Genomic DNA, 27,688 nt, shown 5'->3' with positions numbered 1-27,688 from the left:
CCATGAAACAACATAAAACAAAATTTGAATCAAATAAGTAAAATTATGTAATCTCAAAAAAAAAAAGTAAAATTATGTATAAAATTCTTAAATTAAGTATGGGGAAAACTTATTTTCCAATAAGCACTGAATTTGGTACTATTTGCTATTAGTAGTAGCGAATAAAAAATAAGGTCAATAAAAGTCAAAGATTTTGTTCGCTGTTAGTAAAAATGAACAAAGATGCTAGTCAATAAAAGCTAATATTTTTGTACCCACTTATATAGTGAGAATAAAGATGTTTGACTTTTTTTTACCAACGAATGCGTTTTATAAATTGTTCCAAAATTATTTTAATTCATTTCCCCCAAGGTCAAACATTTGTTCGTTGTTACTAACATCGAACAAAGGTTTGACCTTATTTAATCAGGGCTTCTTTTGTTCGCCGTTAATAACTGCGAACAAGGAGCTTGACTTTTTTTTTACCAGGTCTTCTTTGTTCGTTGTTACTAGCAGCGTACAAATACAAACCATAACTTTGAAAATTTCGTGCTTATTTTGGAAATTAAATTTCCCTATGCCTAGTTTAAGAATTTTTATTTAAATTTGCTTACGTAGTTCAAATTTTCACATAAACAAGCTTAGAAGTTAGAAATAAAAAAAATAAGGGAATCAAATTAGATTTTTTTTTTACTGTTTTGTAATGGCAAAGTCTAAATATTTATGTGAAGTCGTAGATGGTATTTGTTAGTAAAGGTCAATTAAAAACAATTTGTTTGTTAGTGTAATCACGAACAAGGGTGATGTTGTGTACACTTGACCCCAAACCTCACTTTAAGTCACTTACGGCCCGTTTGGTTATTGTTACTAAATTGTGGTAATAGGAATGATTTAAAGTGTAAAATTTCATTAAAAGTGTAAAATTTCATTAAAAGTTTCATATCATTCCCATAGTAATTAAACTTTAATCACAAAAGGTTTTTGTTTACAAATTTCCATTACCACCTAATACCATCTAACCCAATGGTAATGCATTGGAATGAATTTTATGAAAAAAATGAGATGATTGGAGTTGGACAAGCATAATCATTAAGGTAGCCAAGAGATATTTCAACTAAAATTACACTAATTTTTTCATTCTTATTACCACCGTTTATTGCGACATACAAAACAGGCCATTAATGTTAGGGGGTAATGAAATATTGAGTGGTTATACTTGCAAAATCTGATTGTTTTGTACTTGATTGTCAAGTGCAACCTAGATTTTAATTTGATTATTTGATAAATTCATGATCGGAAACTAGGAGAAATCAACAATTTTGATTGTATGTTGATTGCTTGATTAACATAAGCAAACCTATTGTTACTCAGATTATTAATGCTACTGTTGAGTTAAGTTTAATTTATTAAAACAAGATGTCATTGTCTTGTTTTTGTTCTTTGGTAAGCAATGGATTGATGAACATCTATGTGGTTAATAGAAAAATTGTATACGACTACAAAAACAAGATGTATAGGCTAGAAATAGATTTTTTGTCTTTATGGAGATGCTGTGGCTAACAGAGTGTAGGATGAGGAGTTTGGATGCCTCCTCTATAGCCTCTAGTTTTTTTTTTACAATGAGTTGTATTGCTTTGGTTTTTTTTTTTTTTTTTTTTTTTGTTTTTTTTAGGTGTCAATTTCCCTTCAATGTCTTATTTTTTGGCCCGTTGGAGCTTGGTTCGTGTATGACGCCTATATCTTTTGATTTAGGATGTAAAACTTCGGTTTTTTTCTGGCATTTTATAAAATTTACTTTGCCAAAAAATAGTTTTTTATTTTAAAATTAGTGTAGTTATCATCATCAACACAAACCCCCTTGATAATTATTTTATTACTAAATAACAATCGAAAAGTGCTTCAAGTAATAATTATTTTATTACTAGATTTCTAAAATGAGATATTAGGTTAAATATAAATTTATTGTTCTTAAATATTTTTACAAAAATGTATAAGCTAAACAATGATGTGCCTTGCCCCAAAAATTAGATTTAAAAAAAACCAAGTCCTATATTGGAAATATATTTCACATTTTTTACAACATTTGTTACTATTTTTACAATCTTTACTACTTTGAAATTGCAACATGTAGCAATCTAGAATATCTTAGTTTCTTTGTTAAAATTTTGATAATAAATTTAGGTTTTTAAGTTATATATTACGTGTAATCACATCTTTTTATCTTCCTCGAGTCGGGGGACTCTTTTGGCCGCGCTCTCCTTTATGGGTATGAGTTGCCGCCGTCTTTCCCTCCCTAAACTCTGGTCTTAGTTTTCTATGAGCGGGATAAATTGGGTAGGATGATGATGATGATGAAATTTAAGTTTTTTATCCTAATCTCATACACAAATTCAATCTCTCATTTGATCTTATGACGTATTATATTTCTTTCCATCAACTAGTTTTTTTTTTTTTTTTTTTTTTTTTTTTTTTTTTTTTACTATCATATACTAAAAATTTTAAAAATAATAAATTTTATTTACGACAATAGACAATTTGAAATTTCGATAAAATTTGCGTGAGACGAATCCAAAAGCTCTATTTTTAAGTCCACCACGGCCCATCAAAATAATGTTGACATAGGTCTCTCAGCTCAGCTGCTCACAACTTGAGCAACAAAAAACCCAAAAGAAACCACTTCAAACTTCAAGAATGCAGACGCTGCTTTTTCCGGCTACGCGCTCCGGCGTTCCTCCACCTTCAGCACCGCCATCGACGATGGCACAATTACGTCTTCCGAGGCAAATTCCAAGCTTTACTCGGTTCTTATCTCCTTCAAATTCTATCTCCTCTCTCTCGTTGTCTTCTTCCCACCTTCCTTCTCTCTTCTTAACAAAATCGATAAAAATGGTGCAAATTCTTCCTCGAATGGCGACTTCTCCTACATCTACCGATTACGCTTCACCTGTTGATGAAACTGACCAGGTTAAACTCGCTCAGGTCAGTTATCTTGCTTTGATTTTCTTTTTAATTTCTAGGTTTTGAGCTCGCGAATTCGCAATTGAGATTTGGTATTTTCATGTAGCTTTAATTATAAGCTAGTTTGTTTCAGTAGTGCAATTTATGTTAATTTTTTAAATTTTAAGTTTTTATATTGCTCAATATCGCGCGATATTATTGTATCATGTTTTTGCATTGTTCATTTAGCAATTTGGAAATTGTTTTTGGTTTCAAAGCTGTAATCCAATTTTGAGACATTTGTAAATTAGATTTTTATTGGTTTTATGCCCTAATCTGCTTGCATTGGTGAGATTTGGACCTAGATCATTGAGATTTAGCGAATGAATTGGAATTTGCCTGAAAACTTTGAAGCAACCTTGAATCTTGAGCTTTAGATAGTTGATATTGAATTTATTAGAATTGGAAATAATTTATTTTAGAGCTGGACTTAATTGAACTATATGTTCGTTAGAACTTATATTATACTTATTAAGTAATAAAAAATGTGAAAGAGAGGAATCGAAGGAAAAATCTGATATGTATGTGCACGTTATCACTGCATACTGTGAATTGGCAGTCAAGTTCTGTAGTTATCCGTAAGGTGCTGTGCAATATTCAGAACGTTGGAGTTCTCTCTTTGAAGTAAATGCAAACATACTTCATGTAGGTACACTATCCCTGAAATTTATAAGTTAGTCGCAGTTACATGAATCTGAATCTTCTAGCATTGCAGCCTTAGCCGTTTACAATTTGTTAATTCATACTTCTATGTCTAAATAAGATTTGCGATCAGTGTCTAATATTAATTTAAGACTTCCTCAATTCTGTCCCCAAAAAGTTTGACATGCGTGCTCATTAACTCGTATGCTAATGTAACTTGTCTTTGCCTTTTCTATTTTTCATCATATTTTGAATTTGGTGCAGGTCGCTAAAAGACTAGAAAACACAGCGAGATATTTCAAACGGTTGGGTACTTTTGGATTCTGGGGACAGCTAGTGTGCACACTTGTTGCTGCTGTGATTCTTTCGTTTTCCGTTTTAATCACCGGGAAGATGACATCGCCAGCTACTTTCTATGCTACAGCTGGTGGAATCGCTGCTGCGTTTATATCTATTTTTTGGTCATTTGGTTATATTCGGCTGTCAGAGAAACTACGGAGAACAGCAAATGACCCATCAAAGGTAGGATCAAAGCAAAAAGTAACTGATAACCACTGATGGAGTTGAAATCATTTAAGCCTCTTTTTTTCCAATGTTGTATGGAGACATCTTCAATTCTGATTCTACGTTTATAGAATAGTACATATGGCAACCGAACTATATTTCCCTTCCGTTTATTATCCAGTTAGTAGAATCACTAGAAAGTCTAGGGTGTGTTCTTGATACGATTGTTGTCATTTATATTATGTTAGCTTTAGAATTCCTCTCAGAATGACTGCAGTACATGGAAATTGGAATACTATTTAAACTTTAGGTCACAAATATCTTAAAGAATTTTGAATTTGTGGTTTTATCTACTTGGAAGCTTTAGGTTAGGTTAAGTCTTTAAATCTTTGGTGCACGGGCTATAATTGAACTCCTTTTTTCTTATCAGTAACCATTTATTTCATAAATCTGCATCTTGATAATCTTCTCTATTGTTTTCTCTTGTTTTCCTACATAATCCTTTTCAAGATATGGACTTTTTTATTTGATTGTCAAATAAAGAACTGAACCTTGGATACTCAAAAATTTCTTATGATCATCTTCAATAAGAAAATTTATCATAAGTTTTTATTGTTTCAGGCTCCCCCTCGAGCTGATGTCGTCAAAAGTTTGAAAAATGGAATAATTTTGAATCTTCTTGGTATGGGCTCTGCGGTCTTGGGATTGCAATCCACAGTTGGATTACTGGTTGCAAAGGCTCTTACTACATCAACAACTCCATTCTATCAGGGTAATCCTGGCACAAGCCCTGTCCTTGCTTTGGACGTGTTCGTGGTCCAGGTAAGTCTTGAGCTACTTATACGGAGATAATTGTATCATGTATACATGTGTACCCTATATTCAGTTGCTCACAAGCCCCCCTCCAAAATCCAAATGTTTAGTGTTACTCCTTGCATAAATGCAGATAGATTGATTTTTTGTTGTAATAATTGCTGGGGAATATCGCATTAACACAAAGTTGAAGAGCTTGTTGCATCTATGCCCCAACTAAAAAACTTCACTAAAACAACTCATACTATCAAACAGATGGTCCCTCACTGACTTTTGGTTGTGTCAAGTGGGAATGCAACTGCTACATGCCTGTATCTTAGTCTTACATAGAAATAAGATCTATGTTAAGGGCCCCTTTGTATGCACAATGAATTAAAGCTGCTACCATGACAATTTTTGTTTTGATGGCTCGATGGCATAGAGTTTTAGGTATCACCTTTGATGATTCCGTTCCAGTCATGAGTCACCCGCTATATTTTCTTCTTCTGGCTATCAGAAAAAAAGCTGTTATTTTATTCTGTCATTGCCCCACTCCAGGGTTCAGGCCATAAATTGCAACTTGCTAATGGTTCACATCTTGTCAGAGATCTCACAATAGACTTTGATAGATGTCTATTGTAATTAATTACTTCCTATTCCCTCTATCTCAAAGAATTAGCCTCATTTTCTTTTTTTGGTCCGTCTTATTGAATTTGGCACATATGTTTGGTCATGATCCTTTCTCTCTTTCTTTAAGTTCATCCGCAATTTAACTAACTTTTATATCATTGAATACAAATTCTCTTCTTATCTCGGTCCTGCTATTGGTATGAATATTGACCCTTTAGATATTATTCTGAAGAGTCAATAAATTTCATCGTCATTATTGTCCCTAGCTATCCCACCCATAGCTATGATCAAATCTAGGGAGGGAAGGAAAACAGCAACCCATACCCATAAAGAGAGATTCCTCCAACGCAAAGGATTTGAATGAACTTGAATCTGCAAGCTCGCATTTTACAATACAAGCTTGACCTTATCATAAAATAAAAATAAATATGAATAGACTAAAAACTAGGTAATACAAACAAGTATAAGAGTGATATGTAAAAGACAAAGAACAAGAACACCAACAGTTAAGAGAGAAAGTATCAATGGTTAATAAATTTCAGTTTTCACCAAATCTAAAAGAAAAAGGATCAAGATGGAATGTAAAACTCTGTATAACTCATTTATTCATTCCATTGGCAGGCATCAGCTAACACTATACTGTCTCATTTCTTTGGACTTGTTTCCTCTTTGGAATTGTTGCGATCAGTGACATCACCTAGCGGTCAAGCTGCCCCTGTCGTCAAGACGGCCTAGGCCTTCTTGAGCATTTCATTTCAACATTATACACGAAGGTTCTTGATACTTTTCTAGTTCTAGTCAAAAGCCGAATGTGGGCTGATGAATCTTGTATTTTATTGCTGTTGATAATTGTGCAGTATGTGAACAAGAGCTGTAATCATGAAGGCTATTAGGGTACTGAGAACTAGAGTATTTTGTTCAGCGCCTAAAACTCAACTGAACAGCACATCTTTTGTTAATTAGCCTTAGCTAGAGATGCCGTTCTCTGTAAACAAATTGTTCAACGTTCCATACGTTTTGCTCAAGAGTTATTTGTAAGCATTCTAAATCCTTTCTATTAAATTTGGTAGAACTAAGTTTTCGTTTAAGTCTTAAATAAATCAAACTCAAACTCCAGTCAACAGCTCCTAAATTCTGACTAGAAAAACGAGACATTTATTTAGATTTTAACATATTTTTGTAATCTAGTATAGACCTGTATAACTGTATGTATCTGAGTTTGTTACAATTTTTCGTTACATAATTTATAGTTTTGACGCTTAAACTATTCCTTTTGCCACTTTCAATTCACAAATAAACTCTACCACTTTATTTTTATCACATTCACATCTATCAATTTTCTGTTAATCATTCATACAATTTATTTTCAATTTCATTTATAACCAAATTTTTATCTTCCACTTAAAATCAATCCATTTGCGAATGAGGTTATTTAAAAGGAATAGAGAAAAACTCCTTATCAATAGTAGATTAATATAGACGTTTCAATTTCCATGTTTTATCTAATAAGGGTGTTCACTCAAATCTAGCTCAAATGTTGCCACTCTTTAACAATTTCCTGCTGTTCAAGTTTAAATGAACTCAAAATCAAACACCATGATTAACATTCTAACCTGTTCCAAAGATCAACAAAAAAACAAAAAAAATTAAGGCACAAACAATTCAACAACACGTCCAAACAAACATGAGAAAATATCATTTTTGTTAAGACTTGGAGAAAAAAGATTTTTCTCAAAAAAAAAAAAAAGAGAAAAAAGGTTAGCACACACATCTTAAACTAAATATCTACAATTTGCCATCAAAGGCGCTCAACTATTTCCAGTTTCAAATCGAGTCTCCATCACCGAGAAAATACAAGCAAAACTAATGATGATGAGTTACACACTAATGTAAGCCATTTTCCTGCTTCAGAGAAAAAGTGATGATCTCCAGTTCACCACTAGAACAAATCTTACACAGTTACACTCTTCTTTCTCAATTCCAGAAGAAAGCCATAGAGTGATCTAATCTAGAGCTACAAGATTTTCCGACTCCTTAAAACCTCAATGCAAAAATAATCGAGTCGCACATACCAATCTTGAACATTGTATCTAAGAAAGTGTAGTCGTATGCACATCTTGAAAGCCCCTCTCAAAAATAATACTCTGAAAAACATCAAATAAAATCCATTAATTCAGAATTATATCAAAAGTGCTGAAATTGGAAAGTACACCTTTTCAAATGTAAGCTTAAGGAATGAGAAGTCTCGAGAAATGGTCGCATAATTTTTACAACATATACAAATACACAAATCGCTTGCTTATTCAAGATCAAGACTTCAACAATTAATTTCTCCTACTTTGTGTAGTTTTATTTTAATTACTATATACAGAATAATCCTGCTCACGCTTGAAAAATAGGGAACGGCAAAAAAATAGCCAAATATCAAGCCCACAATTCACTGTCACTGGCCTTGTAACTTCTAAGGGATGAATCATTAAGGCTTCATAGTCACAACCAAGGTCTCACAGGCAGCTTGTTTCAGAAAACCAACACAGATAAACAAAATTAGTACACCTAATTGATCATCCTCTTCTTCAACTGTTATGGACATTCTCAAATCTCAAATCTGAAATGCCAACTCTCCATCTAATCCTCAAATAGAACGGTCAATCCAGCCATCCCTTGTAGCCTGCAGGCCAAGCAAATTATTTTGATAGGTAACCAAATGAGCTATCTTCACATGTCACTCTTCCATCAAAGGCTGCCTATCAATAAACAACCACAGAGAACATCCAAGGGAATGCAAAAACACATCTACAGCTTCTCACAATTGCCAGCATATAATTATAATGCGAACAGATTGATACAAATATATTGAGTAACTAGTTTTAACAGAAAAAAGGAAATTGTATTTTCTTATAAAAAGAAATATTTCAATTATTAGAAATATTTACTTCTAAAACCGTTCCTATAGGTACTCGCTTTTTATAAATAATACCCTTTCATTTATCATAGGAATATACATCATTTTTTCTTTTAATGAGCATCATCATCATGTTAACCTGTAACAAGTTATCCTTAATGTCCATCAACAAGAAACACAAATCTCCCTTGATGCCATCAAGTGTTAATACACATCAAGAAGAAACATATATCTCCAATCTCCATTACAACCCAAGAATAAAAAAAAAAACAAATTCCCATAACTGCCCATTAAAAAAGAAACACAAAACTCCATTAATGTCCATCAAAAAGAAACATAAATCTTCATTACTATCCAAAAACACAAATCTCCAAGACTGCCCAACTAGAAGAAATACAAATCTCTTTTACTATCCATCAAGAAGAAACACAAACCTCCATTACTGCCTATCAAGAAGAAACACAAAGCTCCTTTACTTCCCAACTAGAAGAAATAGTAAATGCCCAACTAAAAGAGACACATCTCCGTTACCACCTAACTAAAAGAAACACAAATCTCTTCAACTGTCCATCAAAAAGAAACACATCTCTATTACTGCCCAATAAGAAACACAAATCTCCAAAAACAACACAAATAACCATTTCTGCCCATCATGAAGAAGCACAATCTCCATTACTGCCCAGCTAGAAGATAAACAAACCTCTCGTACTGTACTAGAAGAAACACAAATCTTCAGAACTACCGAACAAGAATAAACACAAATCTCCAATATTTCCCGTCAAGAAACACAAATCTCCATTTCTGTTGTTGATGAAGAAAGTTTAGGTGAGGAAAGGGTAGGAGAGAGGGCTGAGGGAACGGTTCATGCAAAGAGATATTGTGGCGGGGGGTTTAATTAAAAAGAAGTGATATAGAAGTATCAAGAGTTGATACACATGCACAAGATACAGAAAAACAATACAGAAAAACATATCACATGAAACTAATTTACTACACTATATAACTCAAGAAATATGCCAATGAAGACATAAATGATAGACACTTTAAAAAACATGGCAATACCATCAATGCACAATATCATCAATACGACCACGAGAATCTCAAAACAAAAAAACATTAAAGATTCTCAATACGACAGTATCGAAAAAAGAAAATAAGCCCTGATAGCAATCAATCATTGAAAAAAATTAGGAATCCTTTCCATAAACCCTAGTCCCCAAAGCAAGAAATCTTATTGACTGATCATCTTTTACCATCACCAATATATCTATGGAACATTAGCATAAAGATTGCTTTAAGATTCACCAGAGGAGAAACTGTACTACTGCCTACTCCCTTAATTTTCAAAGGCAAGACTGAGGCGCACCAAGTTGCAAATGAGTGTTGCAGCTTAAGTATAGGGCGCAAAGTGGAAGTGCGAGCTTTTGAAATGTAAGGGCATAAGGTGCACATTTTTGTTCAAAAACTTGCAAAACATTTTAACGCATACTTTGATACTAAGAAATACAGGAGATTCATATTCTTGCAGCGTAAAAGATCTAAAACATGATTATCATTGCACTAAGCAACTAATATAGACCACAATTGCACAAGAGGACACTTAACCCACGGAGGCATTAAGAAATAAAATGGTAGAAACATTGACAAATAGGAAAAGTGAAAGAAGAAAATTAACAAGGTAAATTGTAAAAAAACCAACAATACGCAATTTTTTCCATCATTTCTCTTGGAGCACGCCTAGGTACAACAATACGCGGTTTTTTAAACCAAACACTCCAACTCCAATATTTTGAAGCACATGTATGCTCAAAATTTTAAGGCTAGAATTGTGAAATGGAACTAGTATGCATGAATTGCTTTGATAAAAGAAGAAACTAAAGATAACTTTTACAGTATTGCCTTCTTCATAAAAGCACTCACCTAAAACCATTAGGAACATCAATATATAAAATACACACAAAGCAGTCTACTTAAGCAGAGAAGTACAAAAATCTGAAGGTGTATTTTCCATAACTCAAAAGCTAAACATGTCAAGCCAGCAATGTAAAGCTGGAGAAGATAAGTACGTTTAGGGAGAAGTTAAAGAAGATTACCGATTCAACCTACTGACTTTTCTTCTTCTTCTTGTAAAAAGAAACTGGAATCTTTCTCAGTACAGTTGCATCAACCTTTCTGTAAGCGGTCTCGATGATTCTAAACGCTACAAGCAGCTTATCATCAATCTGGCTCTGGTAATTATCATACAACACTGGAATTGATAGAGCAAGAAGCACTCCTAAACAAAACATCAAGTGAAGCTTCAAAATGAATTAACTAAACTCATAAGCAATTAGCGGCAGGACAAAAATGGCGAAAGCACGGTAACATAAGACAAAACACTGTCAACTCACCAATGTAGACAAATGTGATGAAATTGCACAAGCTACCAATAGAGGAAATAAACCACAACAACGCAGCAACCTGCACAAAAAATTCATAACAAATACGACTTAATAGATCCTCAACAAATACCAAACAGAGCAATCAAGTGTAGAACACAAGAAATCACAAAACCTGAAGAAGAATCCTCAGATTCCCACCAATGGCAATCTCATGAGCAAGTGCCAATGCATGATTAACCCATGCTCGAATCACATCAGCTGCCTGTTCAACAGACTTCTCTGATATCTCCAAATCAGGGACAGGGGGAAGAGGTCTAATTCATCAAAAAGAAATGTTCCACAACTTCAATTTTTGACCAGCAGAAAAAACTAACAAACTACTCAGTCTGTGGATCTAGTTCTTTGAACTTACTAGTCATTACAAAACTTGAACCATATTTGAAAGAACAAGTATCAATGAATAAGAAACGACAAATTAGGCAAATAACTTTCTTATAGAATTGGACTGTATATTTAAAAGAGTTGGGACTGCAAAATGTAACAAAGCATAGAAATCTTGGTAGTACATAACAATCTATCTTATCTTAAGATGATAAGGTGACAGATCAATTATGCTTTCTGGGAATACGGTAGCATACAAGGTGTGAAATATGTAATATTTTGACGTAAAAGCCAAGCAAGAAAATCATTGTGTAATTTTGTGATTTCAATTGGTACTTACGTGAATTTAAGTTGAGTGGCTTACACTCAGGGAGGGTATTAAATTTTTTCCAAGCTTCCTTCAGAAGATCCTTTTATTCTTCTAGTTTCTTCTTTTTTTTTACTCTCATATCTGTGATAAGTACTGAGTTTTCGGTGAATAGTACATTATACTTGTGAAATTTTTAGTTGCAACATCACTATTCATTCTAATGAATTGGTGAATCCATAATGCTGGTGAAATAAATTAGATGTATGACACGAACAGCAGATCTTGGTGTTTTGGACTTTATACGAATCAAACCTCACATTTGCCTATCAACTTTACTCATCCATTTTTGTCTTGGTGAAATAAATTAGAGGATGTTTACACCTAATAAGATTGATGCTGAATAGCATAGCCAGTGATCAGCTGGAATTTTCTGTAGTTGTTGATACATAAACTTTCATAAGCCAACATATGGTTAAGTAGCATCTTATTCAATTCATTTTACGCTAATGGTTTAAAAATATAATTATTTAACAATTTTCACTGATAGGTAATTAAGTATACCTTTCAAGAAGTCATATATACAACTGTATGGAATCTTTGGAGTACCAAATTGAAACTCGAAACTATAAAAGCATATAATATAACAACAAAGATACCTATTGAGAAGAGACGCGGATTTAGCCCAAAAAAAGAGGATGATCACAAGGAGTAAAAGCACATTAGCGACAAAAGATAAAGGATTATAACCAGCATGTTCAAAGAGGAACCATAATAATGTTGACGAAACTAGTAAAGCAATACTTCCGAAACGTTTTCTCCATAATAGTACATCTGCCACTGCCAAAAATAACAATAAGAAAACAGCAAGAATTACAAAATCATGCATGAATTTCACAGATCAAAAAGCGATCAATTCGAAGATCGGATTGTAAAATGAGAGATTAACAAGAAGATTAAAAGAGTACCAGAACCAGCACCGAGAGCTTGATGAACAGATACGCGATGATGAGCGTGAGATTCGCCCATTTATGATGAATTAGGTTTTGCGGTTGTCTAGATTTTCTGAAGAATTTTAGGGTTTCTGAATCTGAGATTCTTCGAGAATGGAGAGAAAGATGGAGAAGTTCTGGTGTCCGGAAGATGGAAAAGCGGTTGGGGAGAAAATGAAAAGTTATTTTTTGGGGAGTCGTTTGTAAATGGTGACGACAAATACAATCAACGTGACGAGAAAGGGAAATTGAAAAGGGAGAATATTCATAAATCAGGACTAGTTGAACTTATTTTCAAGTACCGAAAAAGGGTAGAACACAGTTTTTTGAAATACATCTCTTTTAAGAGAAGCATAGAATATATGAGTTATATAGCCTAATTAATATAAATTAAAGAAAAAATAAAAATATAAGATTTTTGTACTAAGATCGTTTCTACGAGAGACGATCTCTCATAAGAATAGCCGATTAGAATAAACATGGTGCACAATTGGGTTGGATTTTATTTTCTAGATGTATTTGTTTTTTTTTAAATTAATTTTGGTGCTTTGGATAAAAGATTTTAAGTGTTGATAAATAGTTTTTTTAAGTCGAAATGAAAATATTATTTTGGATAGATTTTTACATAGTCTTTTTGGTTTAGTAGTCAACTTTTCCATAATAAATAATCAATGGTTAATACTTAATTTTACAAAATAAAATCCTAAATACATGATACATCTAGTTAGCTCAAAAACCAATAAAAACAGCCACAAATTTTAACAGGTTAAACAAACTAATCAAAACAGCCAATAACTAATTGTCAATCACCCCTTTGTCAAAAGATTTTTTTACTATAGAAACACGATTTTCTCCACTATCATATATAATAATTTCACGGCCCAGCGGTCAATATGAATGACATTAATATTCACTTGCAAAACATAGTTAGAATTCGTACATGGTATTCACCGGGTATGCCTCATACTAGAAAAACAATGACACAAGGAAAGTACTCAGCTCACAGTTACTAGTCACAAGCTCCCAAGATGGCTCTCAGCATTGTCAAAATTTTCTAACACGTAGTTCTTCAACCATGGGACCTGTCCAGTACTACTTCAGTCATGGTTTTAATTAATATCTGAAAGTCTCATCAAAATAATTCTGGTCACAGACCAAGTCATGACTACCACTAGTCCTGGTCGACTCATTGATGAAATGGGGTGAGTCGTGCCTGCTTAGGCTGCTCCTTTGAATTTACGACTCTTGGTCAGTGAGTGCCTGAGTGGTGTTAAAATCACCTATAAAATTTGGGTTCTTTTCAGGCGAATAAGGCAAACTCAAGGGAACGAGAGTATACTAAGTGATGAGTGTTGGTCTTTACAGTTCTAAGCGATGAATATAACAACATCATCAATTATCATTATCAAACACAGCTAACATAATCACATAACTATTACAAGAAGATTAGTAACCTTACAAACCAAACTACTAGAGTAACTTTACTCGGCAGATCACAGGAACTTGAATTGTCGACCCAACTACGCAACATTATGAATTGTTGAAGGTATGATACTAGTACTATCATTTAGTTTCAATTGAACGATCCCAAAGTTGCACATCTAAGAATTTTGCCTCTGATTAGTCGAAGTCAATCATAATGTTGGATTTGTGTGATCTTGCGTTTGTTGCAAAAGTATTCTGAATGGAGAAGCTGGAGTAATGGTTCAAATTAATCGTCCCCTGCCTGTTCACTATTGTCGCTATCTCCACCGCCATCAGAAGAATCCTTGTTTTGAATCTCTTCACCGGCTGCATTTAGTTTGATTTTCTTTTCCTTCCTCTTCTGCTTCTTTTTTTGACGTTTTGCACGCTTTTTTGCTGTTCGTTCTTCAGCAGCTTTCAGCCTCTGTTCTCTTCTCATTTCGAATTCTGCAACTTCTTTCCGTCTTTGATAGTCAACCTCCATTCTCGCAAGCCTATCTTGCTCTTTCCTTCTCATTTGCCGATACTGAATAATCAGCGTTTTAGTACTCTAACCTAAATATCTGAATAATAAAGTCGAGAGCAGAAAAAAATATAAAAGCCCACGAGCAAATCTTGCATAAAGAAGCCAGTAGTACAAGGCCAACCTAGGTTCCCATCCATCATCTTAAAGGAGAATTTATGCTTTATACTCACATAACTTTCCTATTTAAAAATACAACAAAGCGAAGAACCCGGAGGACAAATTATTTCCTGAACAATGACAACTACGCTTACCATCAACAAACTGTCAACAATACATCTTTCTCGATTCCCATGGCAGAGAGCAATCGCATTGGTGTGGTACCACGATTAAAATGGGCCAATTCACCAAGTCATTGAGATGCAATAATGAAACATGAAGACCGAGAAAATATTGGACTCTAGAATGCAATTACACAACTTCACATCACTTGGGTTCAACATGTTGACAAATGACACCTAATATAACTTCTAAAACATATACTCCTAAGGTTCATTCCATTTTGCTCCATAATTTACTTAGGGATGACCCAAAAATTTGCTACATTTCCTGTTTGGTAAATTTCAACCCAAAAGACAAAAAAAAAGACACAAAATTGATCCTAACAAATGTTCACCTTGATAAAGTAGAAAAGTTTGCTTAAACTCAAGGGGTCACAATGAGCATGAATACAAGCCAAAAGGTCGTTAGCAAACCTCAATTAACTCATCTAAAACTTGTATTTTCACACATAATGCCGTCAGATTGTAAAAATTTGACGCATCTTCCGAGAATGAACCCATAATGCACATCAAGCAATAGCATCTTGGTCTTCAAATCTCTAAGTTTCATTATGCTTCAGCAACTACCCAGTTGAGCCGTTGAGGTGATCTAAGGACGGACAAGCAAAGAAAAGAATACAGTATTCATGCTTAACCAGGCGTCATTGATGGTTGGAAATCATGGAATTAATTTTTTATAGACTATATGACAGTACAAAAAGATAAAAGGGCATAAATAAGAAAAAAGGGTTGATCTTGCAAAGTAGACAAGTAGCAACTTGTTAAAGGAGGAACGTCGAATATGTAAAGGTACTTACGCACACAGAATCAGAATCTCCCAACATAGACATACGTCTGAAATGCCGCTCAGGATTCTCATATCATGAAAAGTAACTTTGCAACAAGCACTATGAGTGATCTTGTTCTACATGAAAGCACTGGCACAGCAGATATTGTGAAGAAGCTATGCAAACTCAATAACTTCTGCAGAAGTTAACTCATATGCCAGTCAACCTAACCATGACGTCCTTATTAATGTTACATGATTTGCTAATTGTCTTGCGAATCACAAATCAAAAAAAGCGAATTATGGTTGGTTTTAGGCGAACTAACTAACGATTATGTTACACTGGTCCTTATATTTACTAGTTCTTATTTTCAAGTCAAAATGCATAGTACATGACTTAGTGCTTCCCTACCAATCATGAACTGACACATCAAACCTAATATCATGTCTTTAACCTTCTTTTTCCTAAGATATTAAGGGAATGTTTCTAAACACGAAATATAGAGGTACCTAGGAAAAAGATAAACTTAGGGAAGGAGAAAACTTGTATAAATAAGGAAGGAAGAACAGAGAAAGAGAGAAGAATATGGTTTCCGAATTTACAGTGAGTTTATACTCCTTTTTGGGAGAAAGCAAGTTTCTCGAAAGCTTATATTTCCATCCATTATGTAATTCTTGAATTACAGCAATACAATATCCATTGACATTTCACTTTATTCATAACATTCATGCGGTTCCTTGCTGATTTGCTACAGTTTTGCTGGCAAACCAGTATTCATTAAAAATAGGATCAAAAGCGAATTCGAGCGGACGGGATGGAAGTACTAAACAAGCACAAGGTTATTTGTACCTCTTTTTATTTGCATGTCAATCAGTGTTGATGCAAGTGCCAAAACTCATGAAAATGACGAAGAGTTTGAACATTTAATCGAAAATGCCTTATCTTGTACTTTGGTCGATACATCCTCATGGAGAAGGTCGGTGAGGATGTGTCGCGTTATGATGAATTGAGGTTTGGGTCGATACATGAAGTAATTGACGTGAGGCGAATAAGGCTTCACTAAGAAGGTTAGACCATGTCTTGAACGAGGCAAGGAATGGGTATAAAGGTTGCTCGATTCGAGAAAAAACAAACGAAGATGGTGAAGAGCAGTGTGCTCGTTCGAGCAAGGTAAGTGATCGTCCGAGCAAAGTGGGCAAGCTCAAAAGTCATGTTGCTCGAACAAGCAAGGGGTTGGCTCAAACGAGCGGCTGCTAAGGATGCTCCAACAGTCAATTTTTGGTATGTTTGGGGAATTGAAGGAAGGCATTGTGTTTGAGTTTATTGCTATGTTTAATGTAGTTATTGTGTGATTCTAGACTGTAGTATTTCTTCTATATAAAGGGCATATACATTCATAGAATCATCACAGCACACAACATTGTAGAGACGTAAAATACACAAGTGAGGGGCTAGATTGTTGACCATAAGAGCTTTCTTACTTTTGTATTAGTATTTGTGATCTTAAGAGATTGTTCTCAAGTATAGAAGGTTATCTATATGTGTATTGTTGAATCCAAATTATAAATAAACATTTGTTGAGAAGGAGGTTTCCAAGATACCTCATGTATCATTGTGTTCTTCCATTGCTTTTGTTGTTCTTGTCATCTTGTTTTTCATTTGTGAAACCTCTTAAAGCTTTCATTTCAAACAATATTATATGTTGGCTTAGTACTTGTATTAACTTTATTGAACTATCCATCCAAGAAAACAAAAATTATGAGCATCCCAAAAACTAACTTCACACAAGTCCAGTATCCTCAACCCAATCCCCATCACCCACCCAACCACCCTTTTACAGCCAAAAGAGGAAAGGGAAAACGGAACTTTCTTCATATCAATTATAATGCGTGATTGAACACATTAAACCCAAAACCATGTCTTTTTACCTCATTTCCCCAAAACATAAGAGGGGATTGCTTCTAAAATCAAAACCCTCCGATGACAAAAAAAAAGAGAAAGGGAAACTCCGGTGAGATATAGATGCAACAGAATAGATGAACCAATCACGAGTAAAGAGAAACTAGAGCTTAAAAGATTAGAAGAATAAAATCACAAGGACATAAATCATTATGATATCAATTCGTCATTCAGCTCTAAATGTCAAAAAGTCTCCTATGCATTTGAAACTAAAATTAACAAGCCCCATGTTAAACCAAGAGAATACCAACACAGTCTTCCTCGTAAAGGTATGGACAGTAGTCTATGTAGAAAATTCCAACAGTTTAATAGCTTTCTCAACTATCAGATATTCAAAAGAGCAAGTTTTTTAGGACATAAAAATTCAAGTCAAGAGAATAGAGTGCATATCCCGAATTGTGACAAAGGCTTAAGCATCTTATGAAATACGTTATGACAAAGTAACAGAGAAACTACTAAATAACTACACCAGACAACTGAAGCATGATCTATACAAGCACCATGCTGATAGCTTAGTCAAAAAATATGAGGGTCATACTCAGCTACTCATCACCTGAGATTGAATCCCCTTTAGAACACTTGCCCTTGTGGTTCTCGATACCAAATGGAGAACCTTTCATATCAGCCAAAACTCTTTCTATAATGTAACTTCACCGGAGAGCTTGCACCTATACTAAATCAAATTATAATTTCCGCCAACCAATTAAAACACTCATTCCGGATTCTAAAACCATATGCCCCAGATCAACCCACTCCTGATGTTTAGAAAATTCAGTTTCCCAAACAATATCATACATTTCCATACTCCTTTCCACAAAAAGAGTCCACGCCATTGCACTTTCTCTCCACTCATAACATCCACAAATACACCGATTTGTATAAACCACGGATTCATATCAACTAAACCACATAAATCTAGTCTTTTGCTTTGATTCTAGACAACATAAGACCAGTTTTTCAGATTCAGCAACTAGTAATATCAAGTTTCTCTAATTCGGAAAGCATCATCCCTAAATCACATTATTTATAAATGCATCTCTACAAGCATGGAACATTACTCTTTTCACCATAGAAAATCAATTCCACCAATTCAAAGCAAAATAGTAACTTATCTCATAAACCACAACGAAACAAACATAAACAACTAGTAATATTTACATTTCGAAGCCATAAACACACAAATCCCCAAAATATAAAAACTAGGGTTTCAGAAAAAGAAGAAACAGAACAAACCTGGTGAAAATCACCGGAACCAGAACCAGCAGAACTACCGGAAGTATTACTAACACGAACAGGAACATTGTCAATTATACGACGTAGTTTAACCTCCAAATCTTCTTCTTCTTCCTTGAAAATCGGGCGATACTCTACAAGTGCGTTATTACCATCACTAGGTGGTCTCGGTGGCAAAGCAGCCGCAGCCACAGCCTTCGCATCATTGTTTACTGAAACAATCTGCAAGTCTCCTTCTAATACAGCCCTTGCTTGACCCGCCGACATTATACTCTCCTCAAAACTGGAAGAATTTAAAGGGGGATTGAAAAATATGAAGGAGAATTGGAGAAGTTTGTGTGATTATTGAATATTTTCCAGATATCGGGAGTGGATTATTCAGAGAACCGTAAACCCTAAAATTTTGACGGAGACGAGGTACTAATCCGGTACTCCCTGTATGCTGTACGCGGTACGCCTGTATCCAACGAAAGTTGTCAGTTGTCACACAGTTGTCTATCAAATACTTCCTCCGTTTCAAATTAGTTATAACCTTAAAACAATAGCACTAATTATTTATAAGTTTTAATTTTTGATTAGTTTTTAATTTATAGGTTAAAACATAATTAAGTGAAATCTCGTTGAATTTATATTATTACGTAGATTATTAATATTAAATTTTTATAATTCTTTTATTATATATAATTAAAGATATTAAAATTAAATAAGTGCATCAAACTATGTGAAAAAACAAACATTACAAGTAAATTGGAACGAATAAGAAAGCATTAAATTTAATCTAACTTTATTTTTATTCACAACTTTTTATGTAAATTGTCACTAAAATATTTAACTTACTCTTTTATTTCATTTATATATATATTTTTTATTCATAAATTTTTTTCCACCAATTATCAATTACACAAATTTTATGGAAGTGAGAAAATACTGCTCTGCGTAAAGGTGACGTGAACATGAAACGGAAAATAGAGATGATGCGCATTGCACGGGTGAGATTTCATATTACCTTCAATCTAAAATATTTTTCAATTGATAGTGATTGTCTAGAAATATATCGTTGTTAATAGCAGGTATAATGAAATGGAGAAAGTAGTTTACACAACATAAATTATTCAACAGGAGCAAATGGATAAAAATATTAATTTGGTAGTTAATGGAGGGATGGCAATGGGTCATATCTGGACCAGGTCCAGATGGACCCGGATCCAGATCCGTTTTCAAGAACATGATCCAGATTCGGACCCGGATCCGCGGGTCCAGTTTTGCAAGACCTAGATCCGGATCCGCGGATAATGCGGATCCAGTACCAGATTCGGGTCCAAAACGGGTCTGACTTGTTTTTGCTTTTTTTTTTTTGTACTTTTGAATGTGTTGAGATTGCAATAAAACGATATTTATAAACTAATGTTAATAATATATATAATTTCACAATCAATCATCCAAAAAAACATTATACAACTTAAAATTGTCTTGAAAATATCCAACAAACACATTAAAGCTGTTTGTTGATGTAGTAGTGAAATGAACTTTAGTGCCCTTTATCATATTACTATTCTATAAAAGGAATAAAGTCTAAATTTTCTGCATTTGCAGCAGCTGATTGCTACAGCTTGAACAATGGTTTCAAGCCACCACATGGAATTAGCACTCAGATAGTGGCTGGTTTAATGGCTTTTATTATGGGCATAGTCACAATGGTGAGATTGACTTGCAACATGCCCAAGAAGATGACGGATGTGAATCTATATGCCACCCCCATGTATTGTTATGATTCGATTGCTAAAAATCAAGGCTGTGAGTCAACTGTTCCAAGTATTTCCAACGATGAATTCATGAATCGTGACAGTTATAAAACGCATGGCAGCAATGGAAGAGAAACTTCTGGCAATGGCTGTGAAACCTGATGCTATCACCGAGAAAGAGGAGATGCTTCAGGTTGCTTCCAATCGTGTCGATGCCCTTAAACAAGAGCTTACTGGGAAATGGGATTTCAGGCTTTCAGCCACTGAGATATGCTTAATATATATTTAATATAAATAAAATAAAAAGGGTCCTATAGATCCGTGGGTCCAGGTAATTTTCTACGATTCGGATCTGGATCCGTAAAATGTAAACGGATCCGAATCCGACGGGTCCATATTTTTAGGACCCAGATCTGTGAAAACGGATACGAATCCACGGATCCAGGTCGGGTCCAATACCCATTATCATCTCTAGACATAAATATGAAAATCTTGCACTAATATGAAGTCTTATGCACCTGGGGTTACATTCTTCCCTTTCCGTATTCGCCTACTCTGTATCTACAATACACTGTTGTTGATCCTTTTGTATTAATTAGGCAAAAGTTCAAAGATTAAAATTTTCTCTTTTAACATAAATAGCTGGCGGTAAGTGGGTATACTATGGAGAAGGGAAATTCACACTTGTGCATCCATTTTATCATCTCTACGGAGAACCTTTCATTATTTTTCTTCCGTTTTTATTTGATATTCTCGTATAAAATATTTATATAGATCAACAACAGTTAAAACTTTTAGACAATATATATATATTATTTTATTAAAAATAAAATTATAAAGAAAACATGTAAACCATAAGCATTAAAAATATATAAATTAATTAATAAATATAATATATATATATATATATATATATATATATATATATATATATTGATAATTTGTATGTTGATAAGGGTCACAAGATTTTCTTATCTTATTCTTGTATGTTGATAATTTGTTTTATACAGGCACCAAAGACAAGATGTTGATAATTTTCAAACAGGTCATGATAAAAGAATATAAACCGAGCAATCTTTGTCTCATGAAATAATTTCAGATTTATCCGACATTGACAAATTGAATATGGTGTTTATATTTTATAAGTTATTAGCGTCCTTCTTCTCATTGTCATGTGGTTTTAGAATAATATATATCCCCTTAACTTATGAAGCGTGTGCACCTCGTATCTCCCCGTTAGTGTGCTGGCATTGACAATAAATCCAGTCTAATTTAACATTCTAGCCATAGAAGTAAAGCAAAGCGCAAGTCAAATCTTTCTATTACAAGAAATAAATGCAGAATGATCAACTGCAAACCAATTGTTGCTTTTATGGTTATGTCTTTCTGCTCGGTACAAAAGCAATCTCATGGTCTTCAAATTGTACCACTAATATTATTAGCAGAAGCTGAATATATTTATGCTATAAGCGCTGCAAGCAAAGGAGTTTGACTTACAAGGATATTGATGGATCCACCCCATAAAAAAAGAAAAACCAAGTACCATATTCTACGATAATATGTCAACTAGTGGTATTTAATGGGGTCGACCCAATGGGTTAAGGGTCGGGTCACATTTTAACGGGATATTAGCGGGTTGGATTAATAATGGGGCCTTGGCATAAAGGATCGGTCGGATAATTATAAGAATTAATTGCGAAAAAAATTTACCACTTTTTTTATATTTTTAAATGATATTATTATATACATTAGTGGATCGACCCAACGGGTCATAAAGTATAGTAAAAAAAACTATTTTATTAAGTTTTAAAAAACGGGTCAATGTGTAATGGGTTTTGACCTGGCCCGACACATTTATATTTTGATCCAACCGCCCCGATCCGGCCCAATGTCAACTATCACTTTCACAAAGAATTCAGTTTTTCCCGGTCGAACAAGCATATTGAGATACGTTATAACTACATATGTAAGTTGGTTGACAAGAAAGAGATCGAATTACATTTCTATGGTACAACGGAGCGACTCGCTGACATCTTTACAAAGCTCATATAAAATTTATTAGATTAGGGGAGTGTTAAATTTTGTAATCTTGATAAATCTTGTGTAGAATAAATTTGTAGACGTACGTTCGACAAGTTCAAGCTAGCAAGTGTGAAAGCAGAAGATAATTTCTAGAAAAATGACGATCCAAGGAAAAACAAGTCAAGCTAGCAAGTGCATTGACCTTCAAGGCTTATCATATCTTTAAAGTACGTAGAGAAACGACCATAAAATTAGGGTTGACAATTTTTTTTATTATTTGAAGTTAGGTAAGAGAATCTATTATTTATACCAATAAAATTAAAATTAATTAGTTTTTTCAATAGATGGTAAGAATTAAATCTTTATTACAAAAGTGAAAGAAAAATGCTTATTTACTAGGCTAACTCAATACTATAAGGACGTGATTAACTTTCTTATTATCTGTATAAATAGGAGTACAGTTATGTCATTGAATAATATAAAAAAATACATTCAAATCAAAAGAGACTTAATTCCGCATTTTTATTTTCTTCGGTGACTAAGTTCAAAATCCATGAAATGCATTTAACATTTATTATTTTTTTTGACATCATTTCTTTAATTCCGAAATAAGCCACTAACCGTCTGTAATGCTTCAATGAATTCAAGGAATGAGTGGGCATACATTCCTTAGAAGCTTCAGAATGTGAATGATCGTGTTGTCAAATGAGGTTCATAACATCCAATAAATTGACTTGTGCAAAAGTTAGAAGTATGGTCCCACAAATAAACAAAAAGTTGCAATATATAATAAGAGAAATTATAATGAATAATAGCACATTTTGCTTATTTTCTTACAATAATACTAATTTTTAATTAATCATAAATAATATGAACTTAAAGGGATGTTTCACTAGAATATCTCTATCATGTAGTTAAAAATCAAATTATAGGAATATATGATAAAAAAATTGGTAAATTAGTTAATAAACTAAAGTAGGTAGTATTGTTGGAAAAAAAAACCCTTAAGTTGGTATTATTCATAGTTAATCAAAAGTTAGTGTTATTGTAGGAAAATCAACGAAAAAATTACATACTTTCTCCGTTCCTTATTACTTGCACAAAAAAAAATATTTGCGCAATTCAATGCGTTTGTCGGATCGTTTATAACTAGAGTTATACATAACTAAAAATTATAAAAATTTGATATTATGACTATATATTTTTTTCTCATATAATAGCCAAAATATGCAAATTACCATAGAATAATAAGTAGTACAAAAATTAATTTAATGCAAATAATATGGAAGAGAGGAAGTAATTTGATTGGTTGACATGAACAAAATCTTTATGCCATGAGATAAATCGAAAAGAAAAAGTCATAATCACAGAACGACAAAACCAATAGAAAGCGCAAGGAAATAATGTATGAAATTTGCAGGAAATTAATAAACGTACGTTGTAACATAAAATAATAATCATAAATATAATAAAGTTCATCTAACAACTCTAACAAGTCCACAATTTGGTACCAATTACCATCTGAGCACTTACCACCCTACATTTAATACTAATATAATAAACACGAGCTACCTGAATAAGACTCATTACTTTAACGATCATGATGATGATCGTCGATGAATCAACGGTTCAAATCAAAGCAGATAATTATGATGTTATCCCAGAAAGTATGCTTTCGGTGCCGAAGGAATTGGAAGAAAAAGAAGCAGGGAAGAAATTATTTAAACAACATCCAAGTTCAGTATCAGATCCTGGTGTGTTTTCATTTCGAGAAGAATGTCCTCCTCGAGAATACCTTTCTTCACCTCTACATAAAGGAGGATATGAGGGAGACAAACACCCACTTCTTGACAAAGAAGATTTCTTGGAAATAGAAAATCTAAATTGCAATCAAGGTAATTGATTAGCTACCTTAAATAATATTTAGTTGATTAATCTTTTTATAGGTCATTAAGTGATTTGTTAAGCAACCAACTTAACTAGAAGATTATTAAGCTGATTTAAACTGATGGTTGAAGCAACAAGATATGTTATTATACACATTAGTAATTTGTATGGCAAACTCATTTAGATGAGTTTATCTAATCATGTGGGTTCAGCTTATTGTGATCACTTCTAGAGCATTTTTCTTTACTTAGTTTTTCAAAGTTGCTCAAAGTTAATAATTCTTGAAAAATTATAACCAATGGTTAAGATATTGTCAGTATTGTAAAAAAAATGTAGTATAATTTTGATGGGAAAGTATTTGATAAGTTTAAATATATATCATACTTGTTCTAGCTACTTTAATCATTTTATTTTTTTTCTCAAATTTCATTTTAATGCATTGCCATTTGGAAAATATGGTGTTTGGTGGTAATTAAAATTGCAAAAAAATATAATTTATGATTAGAGTTTTACCTTGGAATAGCATGGTATATTTCATGAAGTTTACACTATAAATTATTAAGACAAATTACCTAAAATCTGACATTTTATTGATTTTCTTACGATGATACTTGTTTTTTATTAACTATGAATAATCTCAAATTTAGAGTCACTTACCTAAGAAAATTATTGCCTAAATGGTGATCACCGATTTTTGCAGGTAAATTGATAAAAAAATGAAAATAAAATAAAAATAAAAAATATTATAAATTAAAAGCTAAAATCAAAAATAAATTTACTTAAATTCTTTTTTTAATATTTTAAAATTTTAAAATTTTAAAATTTTTGTATAATTTAATTTTGTATTTACGCTTTTAATTATTTATGCAAAATAACTTGTTGTATAGGTAAGAAGTTATCTTAATGCATTCTTAGCAAGCACTTCTTATAGTAGGGACTATCCATGTTTAATTAAAAGTTAGGATTAATTATTGTAGAAAAATTAGTAAAAAGTTGGATTATTCTGGATAACTTTTTCAAATTATTACCATTACGACCATTTAAAACCAACAACCAAAGGGTTCGTCAAGTGTTGAATTATAGCCAGTCTTGTATGAGACCGTCTCACCATGAGACGAGCTAATCATATAATTAATATTAGTCTATTTCTCTAATTAATCACTTTAAGGTTGTAACTTGTAAGTGATCAATTTAAGGCTATAAGTGATCCTTCCAAAAATATAAAAAGTGATCACTTTAGGATAGCAAGTGTACATTACAACATAACAATAATAATCTGACCTTAAGACCGTTTCCTTTGAGAATTTGTGATTGAACTATATTATTATTTTTCTTTATCATTAAGATTGGTGAAAGAAAATGTGGCAAAAATGATGTATTGGAGGCAATATATTAAGAAAAAATTACATAGGCTAATCCAATCAATTCATGATTTTCTTACAATAATTCTACATATTAATTAACCATGAATAATCTCAACTTTAAGAGGTATTTTTCTATAGTAAACCCGGTATTATTTTTTTTAAAAAAGATAAATTATAATAAAAAGTCGAAAAAAATATTTAAAAAATATTTTAAAAATTATGATTTTGTTTTATTATTTAGATTTTTTAATGTAAATTTTGAAAAGTTTTCTCTAATTTTAAATTAATTTTTAATTTACTTTTTTGGCGAATTACCTACTATAACAGATTATCGGGTTATCCAAGTTTACCCTACAGAAATACCCCTAAGTTAAAATTATTCATGATTAATCGATTGATGAAATTATTAGAGGAAAATCATGAAAATGTTAGAATTATTCTCATTTTGTAAAAGTTTCATAAAATTGTCTGCTATTTTTTAGGTGAAGAGAAGAATGGCATACTCAAAATAGTAGGTTTAAAAACTCTACTAAACAAAAACTTCCTAAAATGGGTGTTGATATTACTAAACGTATTTGCTGAGATATGCCAAGCAACATTCGGGCAAGAGGAAAGCGAAGGCAAAATGGGTCGTCAAAAATACCTCAAGCTAAGCATTATTACCTCCTCTGTTTGCTTAACAATGGCGATTATGGAGGCGTTACACGAACGCAAGATAAATGGAATGGTATGGCAAAAAAGAGGTTATTGTTGTTGGTTTTATTATCCTGGTAATCAAGGGAGATTATTTGGTAAATTTTCTATTTACTTTGGTATTATTAGTTCATTAATTCAATTAATTGTAAATTTAACAGAAAAAATTACAAGAAAAGATATTGTAAAATTTGAATATATGTCTTTGTTACTGTCGATATTTTACTTAGTGGCAGCCATTATTGGTTCTAAAGATAAGAAATCATTAGAAAATGTATCAATTAGGTGTAATGTACATGGTTTAAGTGAGATTAAGGGTATAATTGTTGAGGGTTGTGAAAATAAAGTATTCCAATGTCCTCATTGTCAATTGGAGGATTCTAATGTATGACTCAAATTTGGTTTTATTTTAGGGGTTTTAGTTGTATAAATGAATTGTTTTGTGTAGTGTACATTACATATAATGTCATTCCTTTCTCTACAAAACATGAATGCTTTTTCTATTTGAATTTTAGATGATTTTGATTGTTTGGTGATCAAATCATCTAATGTGAATATTTGGTAAATAGTTTGATTGAAACAATTTATTGTTCTCAGTTACTTTTGAACAAGCTGATTTTAGTGTCAAATCAGTTACTTCAATTAACTATTAGTGGTTTGTCAAACACCCTAAAATATTGATGTGGTTAAATTTACAAATGACTGATAATCCTTATTTGTGGCATCTTTGATGACAAGTGCATTTGTCTCAAAATGGTAATTTTTTAAAGGAGTGTTTAAAAGGCGTGGTGGATGGTTGGGTGGGATGAAGAAGGTGGGAGGTTTGATCATGGCTAGAATTAAGTGCAATGGATCAAGAGTTTTGTTATGAATGGTGTGACTTGACTGTACATTTATGTGTGCATTCATGTAGTGACTTATGAGATGGAATCCTAGAAATGTCATGAATGGATGTTTAAAGTTTAGTCTTAATGTTTGTGGTTTATGATGATGATTAAAGTATGGATTAATGAGGTAATAAAATGTGAGTTAATTATGGGAGGTATGGACTTAATGAAGAAGTGCTAAGGTTTAATTCAAGATGCTCTACTATGCAAAGTCGAGCAAAACTGTCAGAAGCTCTCTGAAGTTCCGCTCGACCAGCTCGCTCCAAGGTAGGTCGAGCAAATCTTTGGGTGAACCTCCTTAAATCATTGTGTTAATGTTGCGAATTTTATTTATCAAACGTTGTTAGTTCAATGGA

The 27,688-nt window shown here is 32.9% G+C and overlaps 4 protein-coding genes across 5 annotated transcripts; 2 read left to right on the top strand and 2 right to left on the bottom strand.

Moving 5' to 3' along the window:
• Positions 1–2,512: 2,512 nt before the first annotated feature.
• LOC130824942 (protein TIC 21, chloroplastic) lies at positions 2,513–6,606 on the top strand. The gene is made up of 4 exons (XM_057689969.1): positions 2,513–2,958; positions 3,883–4,140; positions 4,744–4,944; positions 6,166–6,606. Exons 1-4 carry the CDS (start codon positions 2,671–2,673, stop codon positions 6,277–6,279), a joined length of 861 nt encoding a protein of 286 aa, XP_057545952.1. The 5' UTR covers positions 2,513–2,670; the 3' UTR covers positions 6,280–6,606.
• Positions 6,607–7,220: 614 nt separating this feature from the next.
• On the bottom strand, positions 7,221–12,913 carry LOC130824948 (reticulon-like protein B11). Of its 2 annotated transcripts, none has more exons than XM_057689974.1 (6): positions 12,487–12,913; positions 12,178–12,358; positions 11,003–11,144; positions 10,840–10,909; positions 10,543–10,724; positions 7,221–8,215 (listed from the first exon to the last, which is right to left on the bottom strand). In XM_057689974.1, the coding sequence occupies exons 1-5, from the start codon at positions 12,545–12,547 to the stop codon at positions 10,552–10,554; spliced, it is 627 nt and encodes a 208-aa protein (XP_057545957.1). In that variant the 5' UTR covers positions 12,548–12,913; the 3' UTR covers positions 7,221–8,215; positions 10,543–10,551. The 2 variants fall into 2 exon arrangements, with proteins under 2 accessions (XP_057545957.1, XP_057545954.1); XM_057689971.1 differs by having other exon boundaries at positions 7,278–7,688.
• Positions 12,914–13,329: 416 nt separating this feature from the next.
• LOC130824956 (uncharacterized) lies at positions 13,330–19,218 on the bottom strand. Its single transcript, XM_057689980.1, has 2 exons — positions 18,738–19,218; positions 13,330–14,500 (listed from the first exon to the last, which is right to left on the bottom strand). Exons 1-2 carry the CDS (start codon positions 19,002–19,004, stop codon positions 14,222–14,224), a joined length of 546 nt encoding a protein of 181 aa, XP_057545963.1. The 5' UTR covers positions 19,005–19,218; the 3' UTR covers positions 13,330–14,221.
• Positions 19,219–24,001: 4,783 nt separating this feature from the next.
• On the top strand, positions 24,002–26,854 carry LOC130824936 (uncharacterized). Its single transcript, XM_057689961.1, has 2 exons — positions 24,002–24,396; positions 26,235–26,854. The coding sequence occupies exons 1-2, from the start codon at positions 24,102–24,104 to the stop codon at positions 26,834–26,836; spliced, it is 897 nt and encodes a 298-aa protein (XP_057545944.1). The 5' UTR covers positions 24,002–24,101; the 3' UTR covers positions 26,837–26,854.
• The last annotated feature ends 834 nt before the right edge of the window (positions 26,855–27,688 follow it).

Source organism: Amaranthus tricolor, chromosome 1, assembly GCF_026212465.1.
Source record: "Amaranthus tricolor cultivar Red isolate AtriRed21 chromosome 1, ASM2621246v1, whole genome shotgun sequence".
NCBI classification, from domain to species: Eukaryota; Viridiplantae; Streptophyta; class Magnoliopsida; order Caryophyllales; family Amaranthaceae; genus Amaranthus; species Amaranthus tricolor.
Note: the sequence above shows the minus strand (reverse complement) of the source record. Positions and strands in the feature narration are given on the sequence as shown.